General features: G+C 36.9%; 1 protein-coding gene across 1 annotated transcript in view; it reads right to left on the minus strand.

Moving 5' to 3' along the window:
• The window catches only part of LOC136815549 (uncharacterized), a 60,433-nt gene that overhangs the window by 13,094 nt on the left and 28,793 nt on the right, over window positions 1-18,546 (minus strand). Inside the window, exons 16-26 of the mRNA XM_067072001.1 lie at window positions 17,123-17,277; window positions 16,106-16,248; window positions 15,402-15,513; window positions 13,267-13,498; window positions 12,382-12,596; window positions 7,941-8,147; window positions 6,679-6,882; window positions 5,677-5,862; window positions 4,724-4,833; window positions 4,414-4,521; window positions 3,390-3,569 (exon numbers count right to left, since the gene is read on the minus strand). Of these exons, the coding sequence (XP_066928102.1) occupies window positions 3,390-3,569; window positions 4,414-4,521; window positions 4,724-4,833; window positions 5,677-5,862; window positions 6,679-6,882; window positions 7,941-8,147; window positions 12,382-12,596; window positions 13,267-13,498; window positions 15,402-15,513; window positions 16,106-16,248; window positions 17,123-17,277 (1,852 nt within the window). The remainder of the gene's footprint in view (window positions 1-3,389; window positions 3,570-4,413; window positions 4,522-4,723; window positions 4,834-5,676; window positions 5,863-6,678; window positions 6,883-7,940; window positions 8,148-12,381; window positions 12,597-13,266; window positions 13,499-15,401; window positions 15,514-16,105; window positions 16,249-17,122; window positions 17,278-18,546) is intronic.

Genomic DNA, 18,546 nt, shown 5'->3' on the forward strand with positions numbered 1-18,546 from the left:
AAAATTGATTGAGAAAAAAACGGACAAAAAACTGACCCGCAAAACATCTGTTATGATTAGGTTATGTTCTTATAAAAAAATGTATCCTATCTATTAAGTATTACAAACCAAAACAAACAAGAATAGAGTTACGAATAATTAACATAAATCATCATAAATCATTGTTAATTTATGCCATGAATAAAAATTACACCATATCGAAGCAAGAAGACGGAGGAAGACAAAATCGTGCAATATGATCTCAAAGTTAAAACATGGCTTCTAGAACAATGGATTTGAAAAGGTATAAAATGAGTTCTAGGTTCAATTGTAGTTTCATCGAAATTCACACAACAGACACACACAGAAGAAGGACGACGAGAATAAAAACTTTAAAGTCAATAAACCAAAAATTCAAATTGGACAAAGGAATCTATAAGACGTATCAGTTGACAATATATCCTAAGTTGGTCAAAAACATTCAAATCCAAACACATTGGCAACAATCTGGGAAGAATCTTATTACGATCTAATTCCATAATCATATTTGGTCCGGCAAAATTGAACAGTCGTGATTACAAAATAAGCAGCTGGTAAAGATCAGCTCTTGGAGAAATTGACATCCGGCAGATTCTCTCCTCAGGATTAAATCTGTTAACACATTTATCAAAGAATCATTATTGATTGATTAACCAAGGATGGCCGCAAAAAATTGTAAGATGGATGCCAATGAAAAAAGCAAGGATACCGAGGAACCATTCCAAAAGGTACTATACATTTTATAAGAATTTAAATCGAGTCTCAATAACTACAACCATATTGCCTCACTTAGTCGAACGATTTTTTGTCCCTATTCCATTCGAGTTATAGACACTCTATTGTAAAACTCTATAATATGGTGGTTCGCTTAAGCGTGTTCAAATTACTGGTGGTTGCCTTTGTGCCTCCTCAGAAGTCATTTCCTCCCTTATAATCTGGAGACCCAAACAAGAAATTTAACTTGCACTGACGCAGTGAGCAGGGATACAAAGCATTTCTAATTATTGTGACCTGAAAACTGCCACTCTTTGGATCAAAGTGTAGAATCTAAAATCTAAAATTTTCGGATCTAAAGCCTTCAGATTTTCATAACTTTTTTAGGTATAAGCTTAAATATGTTCTCAACATATTCTTATTTTGACCATTTTGACCGTTTTTCTAATAAAAAATCGGGTGTTTTAGAGTCCGAAGAAAACTTAAAATGTTCTTAACTTGTTCTTAATATTTTGGCCATCGAAGCCTTAATAATTTGTTCTTATAAAAAATATCGTGTACCATTCTTCTTTCAAAAAGGTAACATACAAAAAGAATCACTCATCAACCACCAATAAAAGAGGAAGAAAATCAAAGAAGTCAATTACAATCGTTGGAGATTCCATTATCAAAGATATCAAGAATCATTTGCCGACATTTGACAATGCTAAGGTCACTGTCAACTCCTACCCTGGTGCTACAACACAACAACTCTACACATACACACAATCGTTTGACTTGAACAAACCTGATGCAATCATTATCCACATTGGAACCAACGATTTAACCATGAATGAAAATGACGCTGAAGTCGCCGACAATATCATCAACTTTGCGACATACTTGAATGGTAAATACGACGTCGCCGTCATAATCTCGTCATTGACGTATAGAATTGATTTCAAATACAAACACAGTCGCAGGATCAAAGCGGTAAACGATGCGTTAAAATCGAGATGTGAAAATCTAGATCTTGGTTACATTGAAAACGACAATATCAAGAAATACTATTTAGGTTCCGGTGGCGTACTCTTGAATAAAGAAGGTTCAGCAATGCTGACGTATAACTTTGAAAGAGTTATCAACATTTTGAATTTCAACAATAATAAAGGGAAACAACAATCAACGAGAAATAACAAAAAGAAAAGCCAAGGAAGATAAAATACTCGAGAATATCTTTCCAACGCACGATACGGAGAATCTCAATGGAGATGAAAAGCTATCCTGTTGATAGGTAGAATTGATGAGCAGATAAATTTTTAAATATAAGTTTTTCTCAATTAAAGCATAATAAAGATTACCGTTGTTTCCAATTTCCGCACTAAGATTCTTGTCCCTTTTCCGAAATATTTTCGCTATTTTTCCAGGGATAACCGGCATCAGTGGAAAGAGTTTGTTTCTAAAGGTACGGAAAATCTTTTGTTTTCTCAAAAAACTGCTTAACTTTCCGAAGCTCATTTTTTAACTACCCGAAGTCCTGGTCTTTTTCCGATAGTGGCAAATGAATCTTAGTGCGGAAATGGGAATTTTATACAAAACGACGGTACGTTTTTCTCTTTTGGCAAGAAAGCATGGTGAATATAAGCCCAATTATAAATACTTTTTAAAATCTATATTAATTGCATAGTTAGTGTGAACTATTTTATTTTATATTTAAAGGCGAATTAAAAGACAGAAATAAAGATTTCAAAGTTAATTCAAAGTAGTTTATTTGAATATTTCACAATATATAATTCTTGTATACCGAGTTTATCGTTCTACAATTTGAGCTTTACTAAGCTCATTTGCCGTCAATCGATATCGATTATCAGCCAGATTGAGAGAGAATGACATGTGAATGAAGGTAGAGAGTTTATCACCATATTTCCCTAACACCCTGCCTGAAAGTGTATGGGTTTCGAACACAGTCCATTGTTGTGCAAGTAAGAATTTCTGTCCAACTATATTCACTCAGGAGATGTGGGTGGCAGAGCAGCATATGCATTTCGTCCTTATTAAGACTCGTCAGCACTGCATACTGCAGCCTGGCGGGCTAGATCGATTTAGCTAGCATTTCTAAACCACAAAATCACTTGTGGTTCAAACTGAGAGAAATAGCGGACAGAAGGGAAATTCCCTACGGAATTCTTTATTGACTCCTAGACTCCTTTTATATATAGTCAAAGAAGTATTGAACCTTCAACTATTCAAAAAATGTAATAAACAAAAAGAGACAAAACAATACCAACAAGAGGACACAACAACACAACATGCTCAGGATGAATATTCATAAAATGGAAACCAGGTATGTGATATCAAATGATGACAAATGATCTAAACTATATAGTTGAAATATCTCCAAAATCGCCGTCCGTCGAGGACGGTAAAAACACCAAAATACCGTCATCTGTTTAGGTGAGCAAAGATATAGAGCCGTACAATCAATTATCGACTTTGTTTTGTATCGATTTCCCTTACCGTCGTCCCCGTTATCCTCCGATGCATAAAATCGGCTCGCCATTATATTTTTTCCGTGTACCCCGGAAATGCCCAACAAAGCTTATTTTCAATTTTTCTCTACGTAAGATACTTTGCCAGTCGTATTGTTAAAAAAAAGAATTCTACTAAATGAGAGTTACCTCGACACTGTCTAACAATCGATCCTCAAATATGTCATTTTCTTCATCCTCGTTACCATCCAATGATCTTCGACGCCGACGTCGTTTGCCTGAATCTCCGTCACTTCCGGTGTCAGAGCCGTCACTTCCAGCGTCAGCCACCTCGGAGTCTAACGGTTCAATTTTCTTCGGGTTAGTTTGCTATGAGATGTAAAAAAAGATTAGATGTTTTTATAAAGATGCCGATAGGTGGACACTCCTAGGGAAGCTTTGAGAATTTGGGTTGGTGATTATCAACTCAAGGCTTTTTGATATGTAAACCGTAGAATTTGAATTCTAATTTCCAACTATTTAAATAAAAAAGACCTTTTCCAAACGATGTCGTTTATAGTCTGTACACAGACCCGATATCTACGGCTAATTTCAAAATTCATTGCCGTAGAGGGTCTGTTGTCACTATCTTTTCCGATTTGAGATTTTTCAAACCGAACGCTGCGATGGAGTGTGGATGAGAAAGGGGAGACGAGGAGAAGAGTGTTGCTATTTATAAATCATACGAAGAAAAAATATTTAAATTTCGAAAAAAGTATCAATGAGATACTAAAATTTCAGTGTATCTTTCCGGTGAAAAAAGATTTAATTGTTAAAAAAGTTGTAAAACTTGAGAAATTTGACTTTAAAAAGGGTAACATCTTTCTGACACACCCGGTAGAAGTATAATGGAGAGATAGGGTATAATCGTTGAGTTTAAAGCCCGAATGGCTAGAGTAGAATCTCTAACCTATCGCAGGCAAGAAAAAGTGAATCCACTTATTTTCTCATCCAGAACGCGCCTAGAACGTGCCGCACTCGTGACGACGGATTGTATCTAGCGGTTCTTTTGTTTTAGAGGACTGCATAGACTAGTGATAAATTCTACTCTCAATCCGGCGTTTGTGTAAAAACCACGCTTGGGCGTTCTGAATGGGAAATGGCTTCATTTCCCATCCAGGAGTCTCGAGTCTAGCATTTCGGGCTTGGAAGTCAATGGATTAATGTACTGTACCGCAGCGAATGTGATGGCCAGTCCTTTTACAGTTTCACCAATTGCCTCCGTAGCTTCTGAATCTACAACATCAACGAAGAGTTTTCTAACGGAGTCATCAGGTTCAAGCTAAAAAGAAATAAAACAACTTCAGTAAAACCAGCTATAGCCTCGTTTTAGTGCTAGTGATATTTGATCCGCTTTTTTCGTCTTCGTCATAAAATTTACTAGTTTAAAGATATGGCTAGCCTTGACCCCAATTACTCAATATTGACACATGGGGACAGATAGAGGCTAAAAAATAAGTAATGATCAGGCTAACAATCCATACATCAACTAAAGCAGTGGCAGCTTTTTGGGCGAAGACTTCTTCTTCAGCACTGCCACCTTCATTTGAATCTGCCAGTTCGGTCAGTTGTTCCAAACTTGTTGCGATTGTTTCTATTAAAAGTAAAAGATTGGAAGTAAAAGTAAGATTTTTGTTTATAAGATTATGTTCACACGGTACTGTTCCGTTTCGTTCCGGTATAATTTTCGTTACGGATCGAGTGTGCTCATATTGGTTTCGGAACGTTTCGGGGCAAGAAAACAAAGCAGTTCCTTTTCGATGAAAAAAGTGGAGCGAAAGCGTTTCGTTTATAGAGTTCATTTTACGTAGACAAGACGTAGTGACGAGCACCTCACCAAAAACCGAGATTTTTCATTCCGTTTCGACGGTTTTCGTAAATAGAAGCCTTTCAAGTGTTCCATTTCCATTGTTCCATTCCTATAGCAAGAGCTCAAAACTTTGGAACCCGAAAACCTGGGCTCCAAAAATTTGAAAAACTTGCGAAAGGGTAATAGACGTTACTGCGTAGCAAAAAAGCCGTAACGTCTAATATAGGCTAAACCGGACGTATAAATTTTTCGATTTCTTTCACGTAATCCACAGCGAATTCTATGAACTGAGAAGAACATTGGGAGGAGCGGGGTTTGAACCGGGATAACCTACGGTTTGAGGGTATGACGCCTTGACCAGTCGATCATCACTTGAATTGGGCTATTCCACAAATAATCTGTACCCCCTATGTTATGGTGTAACGTCCAGGGTTATCAGTAAAATGAGGTGGAAAATCCAGGGGGGGGGGGGGTGGAAAAAAGAGGGTCCTGAAAATTTGAAAAAAAAACAGGGTAACCTTTTCCAAAAAAAAACCTCCTCAAAATAGGGAGGGGGGGTACAAATCTTTTCTGGAATAGACCATTTTGCCTCTCCCCTCAAAAAACAACAACAAAAAAGAGACATACGAGTAATTGCATCCTGCTCTCCATCAGCCTCGGATAAGTTGTCAATAGCGGTCATTACAGCCTCTGATACGGTCGTGTTTTTGCCTCTCTCAACGACGATTTCATATTCAAGACATGCTTCAATCTTATTATCAGAGATGAATGCACAAGCTTTTAATTTCTGTTTCATGTTGTTTTCTTCTTTCCCTAGAGAGATGTTTCGTATAGAAAAATATTGTGAGATCCACACAGTACACAGAAGATGTTTTTAAATACTAAACAAGTTAAGGTTTGGGGGACACGAGAAGTTTATTTTGCGTTGGTGCAATGCAACATGCTCCATCCCACCAACCTAAAACGCGTTTTCGTGTCTCCACCCCATTTTTCTTTCTACCAATAAAAGTGAAATCTCACTTTTGTCCCCGAGACAATGGAGCAAAATTGATTGGAATCAATTTTGGTCTCTTGTACCAGGGACAAAATCAGCGTGTCTTTTGGGTTTTTCCCTCACTTTTTGTCCCTTGAAACAAAAACAGAAACCATGGGACGCACACTTTTTTTGTGTTGGTGGGATGGAGCATGTTGCATTGCGCCAACGTGAAAAAAACTGTGCGTCCCATGGTTTCTGTTTTTGTTTCAAGGGACAAAAAGCTGATTTTGTTTTGGTGCGAATCTAATCTATTTGGCATGTAATAATTTTGCCATTCCATATCACTCCCTTACATTTTTCATAGCCATTCCGAAGTTTTTTAAAGAAAATCGCTAGTTCAAACTTTAAAAGCTTATATCTCTGGATCTAGAAGGAGTTAGAAGCTCATTCATAGTTCGTTTGATACACTCGTTGACCAAAAATGGTCAAAAAGTGGTCGATAAACGGTCAAAATGTCAAAAAAAGATTTTTGTCAAATTCTTGTATTTTTTTGACTTTTCGCTGGAAAGACTCACTTTTGATTTTTTTTTGCTTGACCATAGCCCATGTCTGATATACCCGACATTGTCACTTAAAGGGTTAAAAACACCCACCTGGTGGTAACGACTTGATCCTCATTAAATCACAATTATCAGAAGCTGAAATTAACGGCATAAATTTCCCATCCCGATTCTTCATATAGACATTACAATAAATATCTTTATCTTGAGATTCACATCCAGTCATTGAAACGTCGAAAGAAGTGTTGAAAGCTATGGCTGTTGCGGCGCCATCCGCAAGCGAAACATCAAGTGTACCTTGAGAGAGAGAATTAAAGAATTAATTCAAAAGTTCAGTAGCGTAGGCAGAAGGGGCGCAAAATTTGTGTAGGAGAACAGATTTTGATGACACTGTAATTATCTATTCACAATGTAAAAAGATAATTAACGTGTCATGAAAATCTGGTCTCCTATACAAATTTTGTGCCCCTTCTGGCTATGCTACTTAAGTTACCATTGCAGATCCAAACAAGCTATTTCATCACGGGGCCACGTGTTTTGATGACCTAAATATAAGCGAACTGTGGTGCAGTGTTAGAGCATCCGGCTACGGTTCGCAAGGTTGTGGGTTCAACCCCCAGCCGGGTCATACCAAAGATTCTCAAAATGGTACTTGATGCCTCTCTGCTTGATACTCAGCAATTAAGAGAAGGATCAAGGGTAAGGGGAGAAATCCAGGGAGAAAGAGTGGCGCCCTCCCCTACCTTTAGGTAGATAGCTATCGAAAGAGGAGCCTTCGGGTCGCCTCCGACTGCGGTCGCAAACTTACTTACTAAATATAAGCGGCCGCGTGTCTCAAGGGCTGAAATAAGCAGCCGCGTGTTTTGATGACCTTATGCAGCCGTTTTTTAATAGCCTAAAATATAAGGCAGCCGTCTGTTTGTAAAATCCAGACCAAGTGCTATATAACAACATATAGAGAATGAGGCAGTAATATGGGATTTAATGATAGGTGTGATAGGTATATTTGAGATGATAATTGATGATAATTGATTCTTATAGGTAATTATTTGTATATTAGTATATTAGTATAAGTGCTATACAACCAAGACCAGAATGAAAAGTTGAGTATCTAAAACTAGCGGCCGTCTATATTAACTAGCGACCCCCTGTCTTTTAACCACAGCGGCTAAACTGGTTACTCACTAGTCTAGCAAGCTATACGAATAATTCAGACAAAGAAATAAAGCAAAAAGTAATGGAGGAACAAATTTTAGTTTATACAAACTAAATCCCGTAGCAATAATCGTATTATCATATGACGCCTATACTACTGTATTACACGCATTATAAACGACTCAAGTCTAGTTACTTACAATTTGTCGGTTTTCCTGGCCGACATAACTCGACATTTTTCGTTGTGACGTCACTATCGTCACCGACTGAAATTTCGAACCGGTAACACAAGAAAGGTGTGAAGACATCTCTTGATACGGTGGCAACAAAATCAAACAAGTTTGGATGTTTTTTCATTGGCTTCAAGTCAAGATTGATATGTGAGATATTGAATTCTGGAGCGTATTCTGAAAAAAAATGGTTTGTGAGTAAAACTGTCTGGTTTTCTCCTTTTCCTGTTTTTACTATTATCGAATATTAATAATTGTTCTTAATTTGTTCTTAATTCACTTAAAGTTCTGCCAAATAGTTTTTATACTTGACCAAGTTCTTAATGCGCCTTTTCGACCGTAGTCGCACGGGGATTTTTTTGTCCACTTTATCCCACTAAAACCGTCCCAGTCCTTTTTTCGCACCAATAGACAAAAGAAAAATGCGTCAAAAAAGGATTGGGACGGTTTTAGTGGGATAAAGCAGACAAAAACATGCCCGCGCAAAAACGGTCGAAAAGGTTTATTGTGGTAACAAATCCGTTTGGGCTAAAAGATATTCTTGATATGCGTAAAGGCTGGCGCAAATGCATCCAACATTTTATACAACATTATTGAATTCATTTGCGCATGTCATATAATTGCAACTTTTTGATAAAAATGTTGGAAATCATATGTTGGATGAAGTTTGATCGCCACCAAACATTTCATCCAATTTTTATGATATTGACGTCACTTTCATATTGGCTGCATTTGCGTAATTATGTTGGATGAAAATGTTTGACCTTTTTGTGCAAAGGAATTTTCATGCAACTTTTTGAATTTTTCCACGTGACTTTCATCCAACATTTCGTCCAACAAAGAATTTGAAATGTTGGATGAAATGTTGGATGAAATGTTGGATGCATTTGCGCCGGCTTTAAGTCAAGATGACGTAATACTTTCTTACAGCAGTACCCTGAAAAAGCCGAATATATACAGATTTTGACCACCGCATTTCTATTTTAAGGGCTCTGACCATAGTGAATTTTTAATATTTGCTACTCACAAAATATAAAAATCAACTTGATGTAGCCCACAAAACTGTGGCATGTTATACATATTCTGTTAGGCCAATTATCCGTGATTCTGAAAATTTAAGAATCACAATGAAAAAGTTTGATGAAGAAGAAAATGAAGACTTTTGCGAAGAAGAGTATTTGCTCCGGCCTAGGAGCCTTAAATTCTCTCTCGTCCGAAGAAGACGACGACGGTCAAGACATTTTTTGTTTGTTTATTTAATCCGATGATCTATTCCGAATTAATAAAAACGGATTATCTGATTCCAATAATACTGTGATTTGATTGGCCGAAAGGGAATTCCGGCCGAAAGTATTTAAGAAAAAGATGGGTACTTCTTCGTAAAAGCGAAAGACATGTACCTATTTTTCGGATCCGGCATGCGGGAATAGTGTCAGGACCTGCAGGCGACCTGGTAGGGTTGGGTATGGGTGTGGTTTGGGTGTGGTTACGTATCAGATTGGCTAGGAATTTGGTTATTATCAGTTAGGGTTAGAGTTGGAGCTCGAACAAAGCACTCTTTTGTGATTTTCTCTAAATATAGTCTGGTCTGCAGTTTGTACAATATAAATAGCCGTCAGAAACACTCTCTCGGCATGAATCCTCACATAGAACAAGAAAGTCAGAAAAACTACGAACAAGAGACTGGAAAGTACGAAATAAGTCCAGATCTGTCTTTCGTCTTTACGAAGAAGCCACGACCGTGCCGAAAGTGGACTAGCTGACTGTGTCGTAAATCTCAGTGAAAAATTGATCATTTTCATCATTATTCATGATGTTTTGGACTAGATTTATGAGAAGTTTGATGCATACTGGCTCTCTAACATGTGGAAAGACTTTGGAGAAGTTTTGGCCATGAATCGTCAGCTGATCGAGTGCTTAAATCTTGCATATGGCTAACTTCTCTTCTTCTATCTAGACACACAAAATCATATCATAAAACTCTAACTTGACAATAATGAAACTTGCAAACACACAGCCATTGGAATTCAAAAGAAAATACTAAAATTACAACATGACAGTGCAAATTTGAAAACGATCTGAGTAGTTTTTGTGGTGTTATGTGTATGGCTGAAAATGATCCTGTTTTGTGTATTCATCATCATATTATTGTTGACTGGCGACCCGTTCCTTTTGATTTTTCAAACCCGACACAGATTTTCTACAAACATATCACTATGAGAATTCAATAGAGAATACTAAAACACAATTCCTGTGTAAATTTGAACAAGATTGGAGAAATTTTCACAGTGTTATGGCTGAAAATGATCGTTTTTGGACTTTGTCGTAATTTCTGGCGACCGGTTCCTTTTGATTTTTCAAACCTGACACAGATTTTTTTTAAACATAGCACTATGAGAATTCAGTAAAGGATACTAAAACACAATTCACGTGTAACTTTGAACAAGATTGGAGAAATTTTCACAGTGTTATGGCTGAAAATGATCGTTTTTGGACTTTGTCGTAATTTCTGGCGACCGGTTCCTTTTGATTTTTCAAACCTGACACAGATTATTTAAAAACATAGCACTATGAGAATTCAGTAAAGGATACTAAAACACAATTCCTGTGTAAGTTTGAACAAGATTGGAGAAATTTTCACAGTGTTATGGCTGAAAATGATCGTTTTTGGACTTTGTCATAATTTCATCGCGGCTGGCGACCGTTCCTTTTGATTTTTCAAACCCGACACAGATTTTTTACAAACATATCACTATGAGAATTCAGTAAAGGATACTAAAACACAATTCCTGTGTAAATTTGAACAAGATTGGAGAAATTTTCACAGTGTTATGGCTGAAAATGATCATTTTTGGACTTTGTCGTATTTTCATCGCGGCTGGCGACCGTTCCTTTTGATTTTTCAAACCCGACACAGATTTTTTAAAAACATATCACTATGAGAATTCAGTAAAGGATACTAAAACACAATTCCTGTGTAAATTTTAAACAGATCGGAGAAATTTTTCAGTGTTTTATAACTGAAAATGATTTTTTTTGGACTTTGTCGTAATTTCATTGGCTTGGGCGACCGTTCCTTTTGGAGATTTTCAAACCCGAAACAGGTTTTTTCCAAATATACCACTATTTATTACATACACACTATTGTACCATTTTATTTGGATTATCCTACTCTCCTCCACCAAGTATTATCCCAACAGAAAAAATAACGCTTAGCTAAAAGCTGTGGCCTCTAATTTAGGCTATTTTTCTCCCCAAAATTTTATCCGGACAATCAAATCAACGGCGCATCATAGCTTCGCTATTGGCAAGTTTAGAAAAAAATAAATTCATAACAACTTGGAAATATTGACTTCTAAATGTTTTTCTCCTTTAGCTCCAATTTTGAACTTTTTAGTCGAGGATGAGTGGGCGGGGGGGGTGGTGTTGGTTCTTGAGGCAAGAAAGTGCATGTGTAATCACTTAGAAGAGCTATCCAGCTGGTTTATTTATTCGCTGCAATAGAATTATTACTTTGCTTTCTGATCTGTTCTGATTAGTAGTTTGTGGGCAACGTTCTAACACAACTAACTCAACAAACTCATCTTTCACATCTTTTAATCTCTAAGCCGGAGCTTCCAGCGCAGCTGGTTTATTCAACTTTGAAGAGCTTAGTTTCGGCGAAGAAAAAAACATTTTGAAAAGATTTTTGCGGTAGATGGTGTATCATTTACCGAACTAAAATTCTTTTTCGGAAAATTTTTCTAAAAGCTTATTTGCTTCAAAATCTTGAAAATAGTGCTTTTTGACCAATTTTCCATCCAAATCTTTCATAGAAAAACAGCCATAACTTTTGATGCATTAACTTAGAAATTGTTTCCGAAAAATCTAAAACAGTTCAATTCTTTGCAGACAGTTTGAAAAAACTTCGAAACAAAAAGGTTAATTACCCATTAAAACTTAGCACTTTTTATAAAAGAAGGTAATGCAACATACTATTAACGTCTTTTTAAAGTTCATAACGTCATTTTTGCAATTAAATTCTTAATTACTCTTAAGGGATTTGATTAAAAAGCAATTTATAAAGGCAATTCTTTGTTAAGAGTGTTAAAGAACCTAAAATATAACTTTTATGTTCAAATACTAAAATCAATTTTCCGACTATGGTCAGAGCCCAGAAACGGCCTTTTTCGGGTGTTTCCTTTAGATAAATGACTTTCACATATCAAGAGTAATAGAGGTTCGAGTTCTGGAGAATCAACTGTATTAATACAATACAGACCGGTTACTGAGGGCTGTACTGAGAATATTGTCCAAGGTCAAGTGATTGAGTGCAATATTTCACAGTAATCACTTCCCAGCCCTTGCGTTAAAAGTCGTGTAGCCCGCTTCGAAAAAGTAACCGGTTAACAAAATAAAATATTGCCCTTACCCTTTTCAGTAGTATCAGAAAGTGGAGCAAATGCGACATCGACATCATCGATAGTCAGATTCATTCCCTTAACACGACAAATGAATTTCAATTCTTCCGGATCCTTGTCACGTTGTGGTACAGGCCAACATGCTCGAATAGTCGGCGCACAAACACTTGCTCTGTCTATTTGCAAGACTGCATCTAATCCTCTGTACCCTAGTTGAACCATGTATCTATGTAAAGATAGAGTCAATAGCGATGTTAACCCTTTAAGTGCAAATGTAAGGTATATCGGGCATGGGGTAAATAGGAGGGCGAAGCGTCATTTTTGGTAAAAATGCAAAAATTTGACAAAAATCCACTTTTTGGAGATTTTTGGTCAAATTCCTCTAACCTCCCTTCCTTAACCGCCACCCAGCCCGCCCTCCCTAAATCGGGCGGTACCGAAGGCGCCTAAAAGAAAGAAGAGACTCTAAGCTATCCAATGCGCTGAAAACGAGCTTCTCCTAGCAAACTAGCGATTTTCTTAAAAAACTTAGAAAGGAAGGAGCGTGGAGCTTAAAGGGCTAAGCAAGAGGCTACCTATTTATGACATGAGGATGTGTGTCCACCTGTACATAAGATTTCCGAGATTATTCTCACAGGTAATGATCGAACGGGATATGTACAGGTGGACACACATTCTCGCGTCATAAATAACCTCTGGTTTAATTCCGCTAATTATTTTAATCTAGGACTTTAAGACAGTCTTTGGATTGTTTTCATGGGGTCCAAGACCAGCCGGCTCGGCTATCTATGAACAGAACGAAATATTATGGGGAGCAGGGATTCGAACCGCCAACCCCTAGTTTGAGGCACTGACACCTTTACTACTCATCCATTGCTCCATAATATAAAACTTACGACCGTTCGCAGGCTAGTGCACTTGCATTGAAAATCCATTTCCTTTGGTCTGTAATTTGTTCCAAATCTTCCGGGAAACAAGGTGCTTCGCCGGACTGGCAAGACCATTCAAAGCCTTTAGGGTTTTTCCCTAATTTGATAGATTTCTTTTCTCCATTTTTAGTTTCGAAATAGCGACCAAACAAGCTGATTGGTTTGACACGGTCACATGGTACACAGATCTTTTCTTTTCCTTCAAAGTGAAAAAAAAAAGATTAAAGGTTTTATTTTTACATAAGTGTTCCCGTTTCATATCAGACACATATTTCATATCAGGACAGTGTCTGCCTATTGTTATGTTATGCTGATATAAGCAAAAAATGTTTTTCTTTTTCTCTTTTTAACCAATCTTGTGTCACATCATTGTCAATTCAAAGATTTATTATACACTGGATAAACGACTATAGTGACACGAAATTTTCAATTGGAAATATCTTTCCAAGACTGTCCCCAGAAGAGCTGAAATTAACATACATAACACTTGAGTGTCCTGGCTCCACTGTGGTATGAAAATCCTTTGGAGGCACGTGGTGGCAAAGTGGTTTTTTTGAGGTTGAAGTTTGAAAATTTCCGGTGTCAACATTAAATTTCTTATACACAGCACGTCTTTTGCATCTTTCTCACAGCTTGAAACGTCATAACGACTTATAATTAGCAATTAAGTGGACGAATCTGACTCTCACAGGAAAGTTTTAAGTCTCTTTTGGGAATTGGATGAGTGATTTTCGATAAGAAATGCAATAAAAATGCTTCGAAAAATCATTTAATGAGGGAAGGAGAGTGAACAATAACATCATTACTGCGGACATAGCTAGTACCACAGATATCTAAGCCCGAAGGGCTAGATTTGTAACTTTAAGCTTTCTCCAGCAAAAAAAAGTGAAGCAAAAATTTGACTTTTTAAATTTCGTGCCGATGGATAGGATCTAGCATTTTAATTGTTTTCGGAGCGCGAGATCAAAAAACGTAGGCGGCAAATGCTATTTCACATCTCTCAAACCGGTGAAATTGCATATTTTAGTCACGTGACTCTGGTAGGAAATCCTTCCAAAGATGAGCTTCACTTTTTGATAAAAGCCGCAAATCTAGCCCTTCGGGCTTTACAGATATCTGTGGCTAGTACACGAGAAATCGGCAAAAATCTGTTACTTGTATATCCAGTGTATAATAAATCCTTGGTCAATCCAATGTGAAAAAAGCTTGTAAATTAAAATTGATGAGTAAGCAAACGATATCACCTTTATTTAAAAATGGTTTTGTTTTTAAATAAGACTGATATCGTTCACTTACTTGTCAATTTTAAACTTTTTGGTATTGAATTGATGTGAATGTGGAACAAGAGGAAAAGAAAAATATTTTTTTTGCTTATATCAGCACAATAGAGAAAAAAATTTGTTCGAGTTATGAGATATTCGAGTTATAGAGGTTCGAGTTAGTGAGAATCCAGTAAGTGTATACATAATCCACATTCTAGATTGAATCAAATGACTCGTTTTTAGAAACGATAAAATCCAAGTTTTCAAGATCGTCTGATACCTTAAGAGAATGAATTAGTGCGAGAATAAATTAATGCAAAATTATAATTAATGTGGAATAAATTTATGCGAATTTGCTCATTTTTCACAAAATTAAATTCCGCAAAACTTGAAATTTTCTGTCGTTCGTATTTATTAAGTCCGCATTGTTTTATTTATTTTTATATTGCTGATTTTGGAGGTGTAAGCCCTAAATATTCATTTTCTGGACTCCAGGGCGTAAATTAAGCACTTGTATTTCCATATTTGACATTATTCTGTTGCTTAATAAGCGCAGATGATGGTTGGGAGTATGATACGGGGGAAGAAATCAGAAATATTTTTTACTTCTCAATGACAAGAATGAAGACGATGAAGATCAATAAAAAAAAAGTTTTGTTTGTATTTCGTTGGAAAATTTTTTCGTTCTTTTTCTTTCTTGAAAAGGAAAAATCATATGAATTCCGTTAAATCCCTAAAATGGGCCTATTCGCATTGATTTATTCCGCAAAACATAATTTTTTTTGGGGTCACTCGCATTAATTTATTCTCGAATTATTTTTTTCCCTTAAGGTAGCTCACCTCCGTTGATGTATAACTCTCGTTGAATTCCTTTTATGATTCGATGCAATGGTTTTGTTTTGCAAATTTCACTCCCCGCTGAATCGTAAACCACACCATGTACTTTTGCAACCTAAAAGCAAAAAACGATGCTGAGGGCCAAATTTTGAGATTTTGAGCTAAATGAGGTTACCAGACCTTATATACCAAAAGATTCCAAATTTTATGTAGAGTGGAAATTTCTATGTTAGCAAGGTCAAAAAGTATGGAATCGAAAGATTTCCGGTTTGGACTGAGGGGATGCTGTTAACACCTCAAAAATTGAGAATTTAACCGTTACCTTATATTTACACTTTCGTTAATATTTCAAAAAGCCCTCTTTTGACGTCAATGCAACAATTTCTTTCAAAGACTGCCAACTTTGTGCCCACCTTCAGCCTACTCTAACCCCCTAGGTCAAGCTTTCATTTCTCCTCAAGGCAAATACCTTATCGACCAAAACTTAGTCACTAAGGGCCGACTAATAACTAAGTTTTGCCCATTTCTAAATTTTTAGTCGGCCCAAATTTTAGTCGACCCAAATTTTTAGTCGGCCCTAATTTTAGTCACCAAGCCAAAATTTAGTCACTTAGGGCCGACTAAGTTTTGGCCGATAAGGTAGGTCGAACCTTAAAAAAAACGGCTTGGCAGTTAAAGGGGTTTAAGAAGGGTGGCAGTAAACCTACCATGCGCTCACTACGTACGAACTTTTTCAAGTTCAGACGGAAAGACGTTGAGGCCTCTTCTTGCGCAGTTTCGTTCAGAGTTACATTCCAACTGAATGAATATTCTTTGCGTGAAATAAAACGACCACACTTCTTCAAAATGACTGAAATGAAGAGGAAAATAAAGATGATTATCTTACAATTTCTGGTTCGTGGGGGTAAAGTTTTTTTCTGGAAAAGCCCATTTTGAATGGAAAAACGTGCTCTTTGACTTGTGGAAACGAAAAGTTGGATATGAATTTTGATTTGAAGTTTTTCATATCAGAACAGTGTGTAGGGAGCTATTGTTATATTGTGCTGATATAAGCAAAAAAATCTTCTTTCTATTCAAGACTTCATGAGCAAAAAGACATATCTCATAAAAAAATTCAGTAATTTTAAGAACATTGATATGCTTATTAATAGTGATTCTTATAGATAAAGATGCGTTTTTTGAGCTGAAGAATTCTTTTTTTACAAAGATCTGCTTGAGCCATCTTTTACCTACTGTCATGCAAAAAGTCAGAAAAAAACAATGATCCGATATTTCACATAGTCCAAAAAACCCTTTTTTAGCCGTTTTTTAGCTGAAATTTACCCCAAAATTTTTTTTCCAAAAATCGACCTAGTTATGCATCTTTGTGCAAAAAATCAGAAAAAAACTATTGAGCCAATATCGAGAAAAGCTAGTAACTAACGAGCGAACGGGCGAACGGACGAACGAACGAACGAACAAACATACAACGGTTGATTTATAGGACCACCACCGGGGTAGGTCCAAAAAGCTTGTAAATTAAAATTGATGAGTTTTAAGCAAACGATATCACTCTTATTTAAAAACAAAACCTTTAATTTCTTTGAAATTTCGTAGATTGACGGTCAGAAAAATGCTTAAGTTTTTCCAAGATTTGAGCCTGGATATACTTATAACCATTATACTTATTAATTAAAAAACGTGTAACCATCACCATCGCAGAAAAATACTTTGTAATGACTTACCCCAAACGTAATCACTTTCGGGGCGCACTTTCAGTTCGCACGTGATTGAAGAATCTGTAGCAACAGTCACGTTGTATTGAGATACACAATCACGACTTAATTTATTTTTGTAATGAAATTGGAATTCGTAGTCTTTGCCTGCGACATCAGCCCATCTGAAAATGAAATAACAATACCGAAATTAAATATAATTCTTTTTAAGTACAAACGATTAGTGACCATAGTGCAAAGGTAGAGCGTTCGGCTACGGGGCGCAAGGTCGTTGGTTCAATCCCCGGCCAGGTCATAACAAAGACTTCGTACTTAGTACAAAATTGGTACTTGATTACAATGAAGTGAATATAGTGGCTCTCATGTTGTCTTCTGACCAGCCACCAGAACCGTTGGAAAACCAACGGATCCAGTGAGACTCGAACTCACAACCATACCATTCGCGGGCATTTGCTCTACCATTGAGCTACGGATCGATGTGGAACCCGAGAACTCAATTGCGACTCGGTAGAGCTGGAAGGTAATTTTTGTCTACTGTCTGGACAGAGACAGTGGTATAAGGGTAAGTGGAGCAACCTTAGGAGAAAGAGTGGCGCCCCATTGCCCCTACCTTCGGGTAGATAGCTATTGAAAGAGGAGCCTTCAACATAGTACAAATCCCAATCGTCTAAATCGGTGACTAGAGATAGATAGAGTCGATATTTCACCGTGAATAACCAGTAATCTAGGACTTTTAGACAACCTTTTTTCACGGGCCAGCTGGCTCGGTTATCTTATGAGCTGAACGGAATATTGTAAGGAGTAGAGATTTGAACTGGTGACCCCTGAATTGTGGCGCTAACGCCTTTCGTTAGACACACAACCACTAGGCTGCGCACATCCCCAGAATTTATTTTGATGTATCAAATCATATCAGAGGGGATGCATGCAGCGTACACAACCAGCAACGATGAACTTATTTAAAATCCTAGAAAAAGTTTTATCGGTCATCTTTTGTTTAGAATATTCTCCTCCCAGCTGACACACAACGTTGTTTCAACGTTCATCTAACGTTATATGGACGTTGTGAACGTTGAATTGACGTTGAAGCAACGTTGTGTGACAGCTGGGCTGTTTCTTTATACCCCTATGCTTCAATACACGGGCTGCAAAATTATATCAATGCAGTCAAAACATGTGATTACTCGAAAAAGTTCAGGTAATTTTATTCTCATGTTACTTGCTTTACAACTTACAGCTGATATGATATTACAGATGATTTATTAGTGTCAATAAATTCCAACCAATCAGAAACAAATGTCATGTAACAAGCACATAAAATTTTCGAGTAAAAGCGTGATTTGTCTTCATACTTTAATTTTGCATTCTGTGTATTCTGAACTGCTATCAAAAGACATAGCGATATGGCCGATACTCCTTAAGGCTTGGGGACA

The sequence above is a fragment of the Clytia hemisphaerica genome, unplaced genomic scaffold (assembly GCF_902728285.1).
Source record: "Clytia hemisphaerica strain Z4C2 unplaced genomic scaffold, Clytia hemisphaerica genome assembly, whole genome shotgun sequence".
Lineage (NCBI taxonomy): Eukaryota > Metazoa > Cnidaria > Hydrozoa > Leptothecata > Clytiidae > Clytia > Clytia hemisphaerica.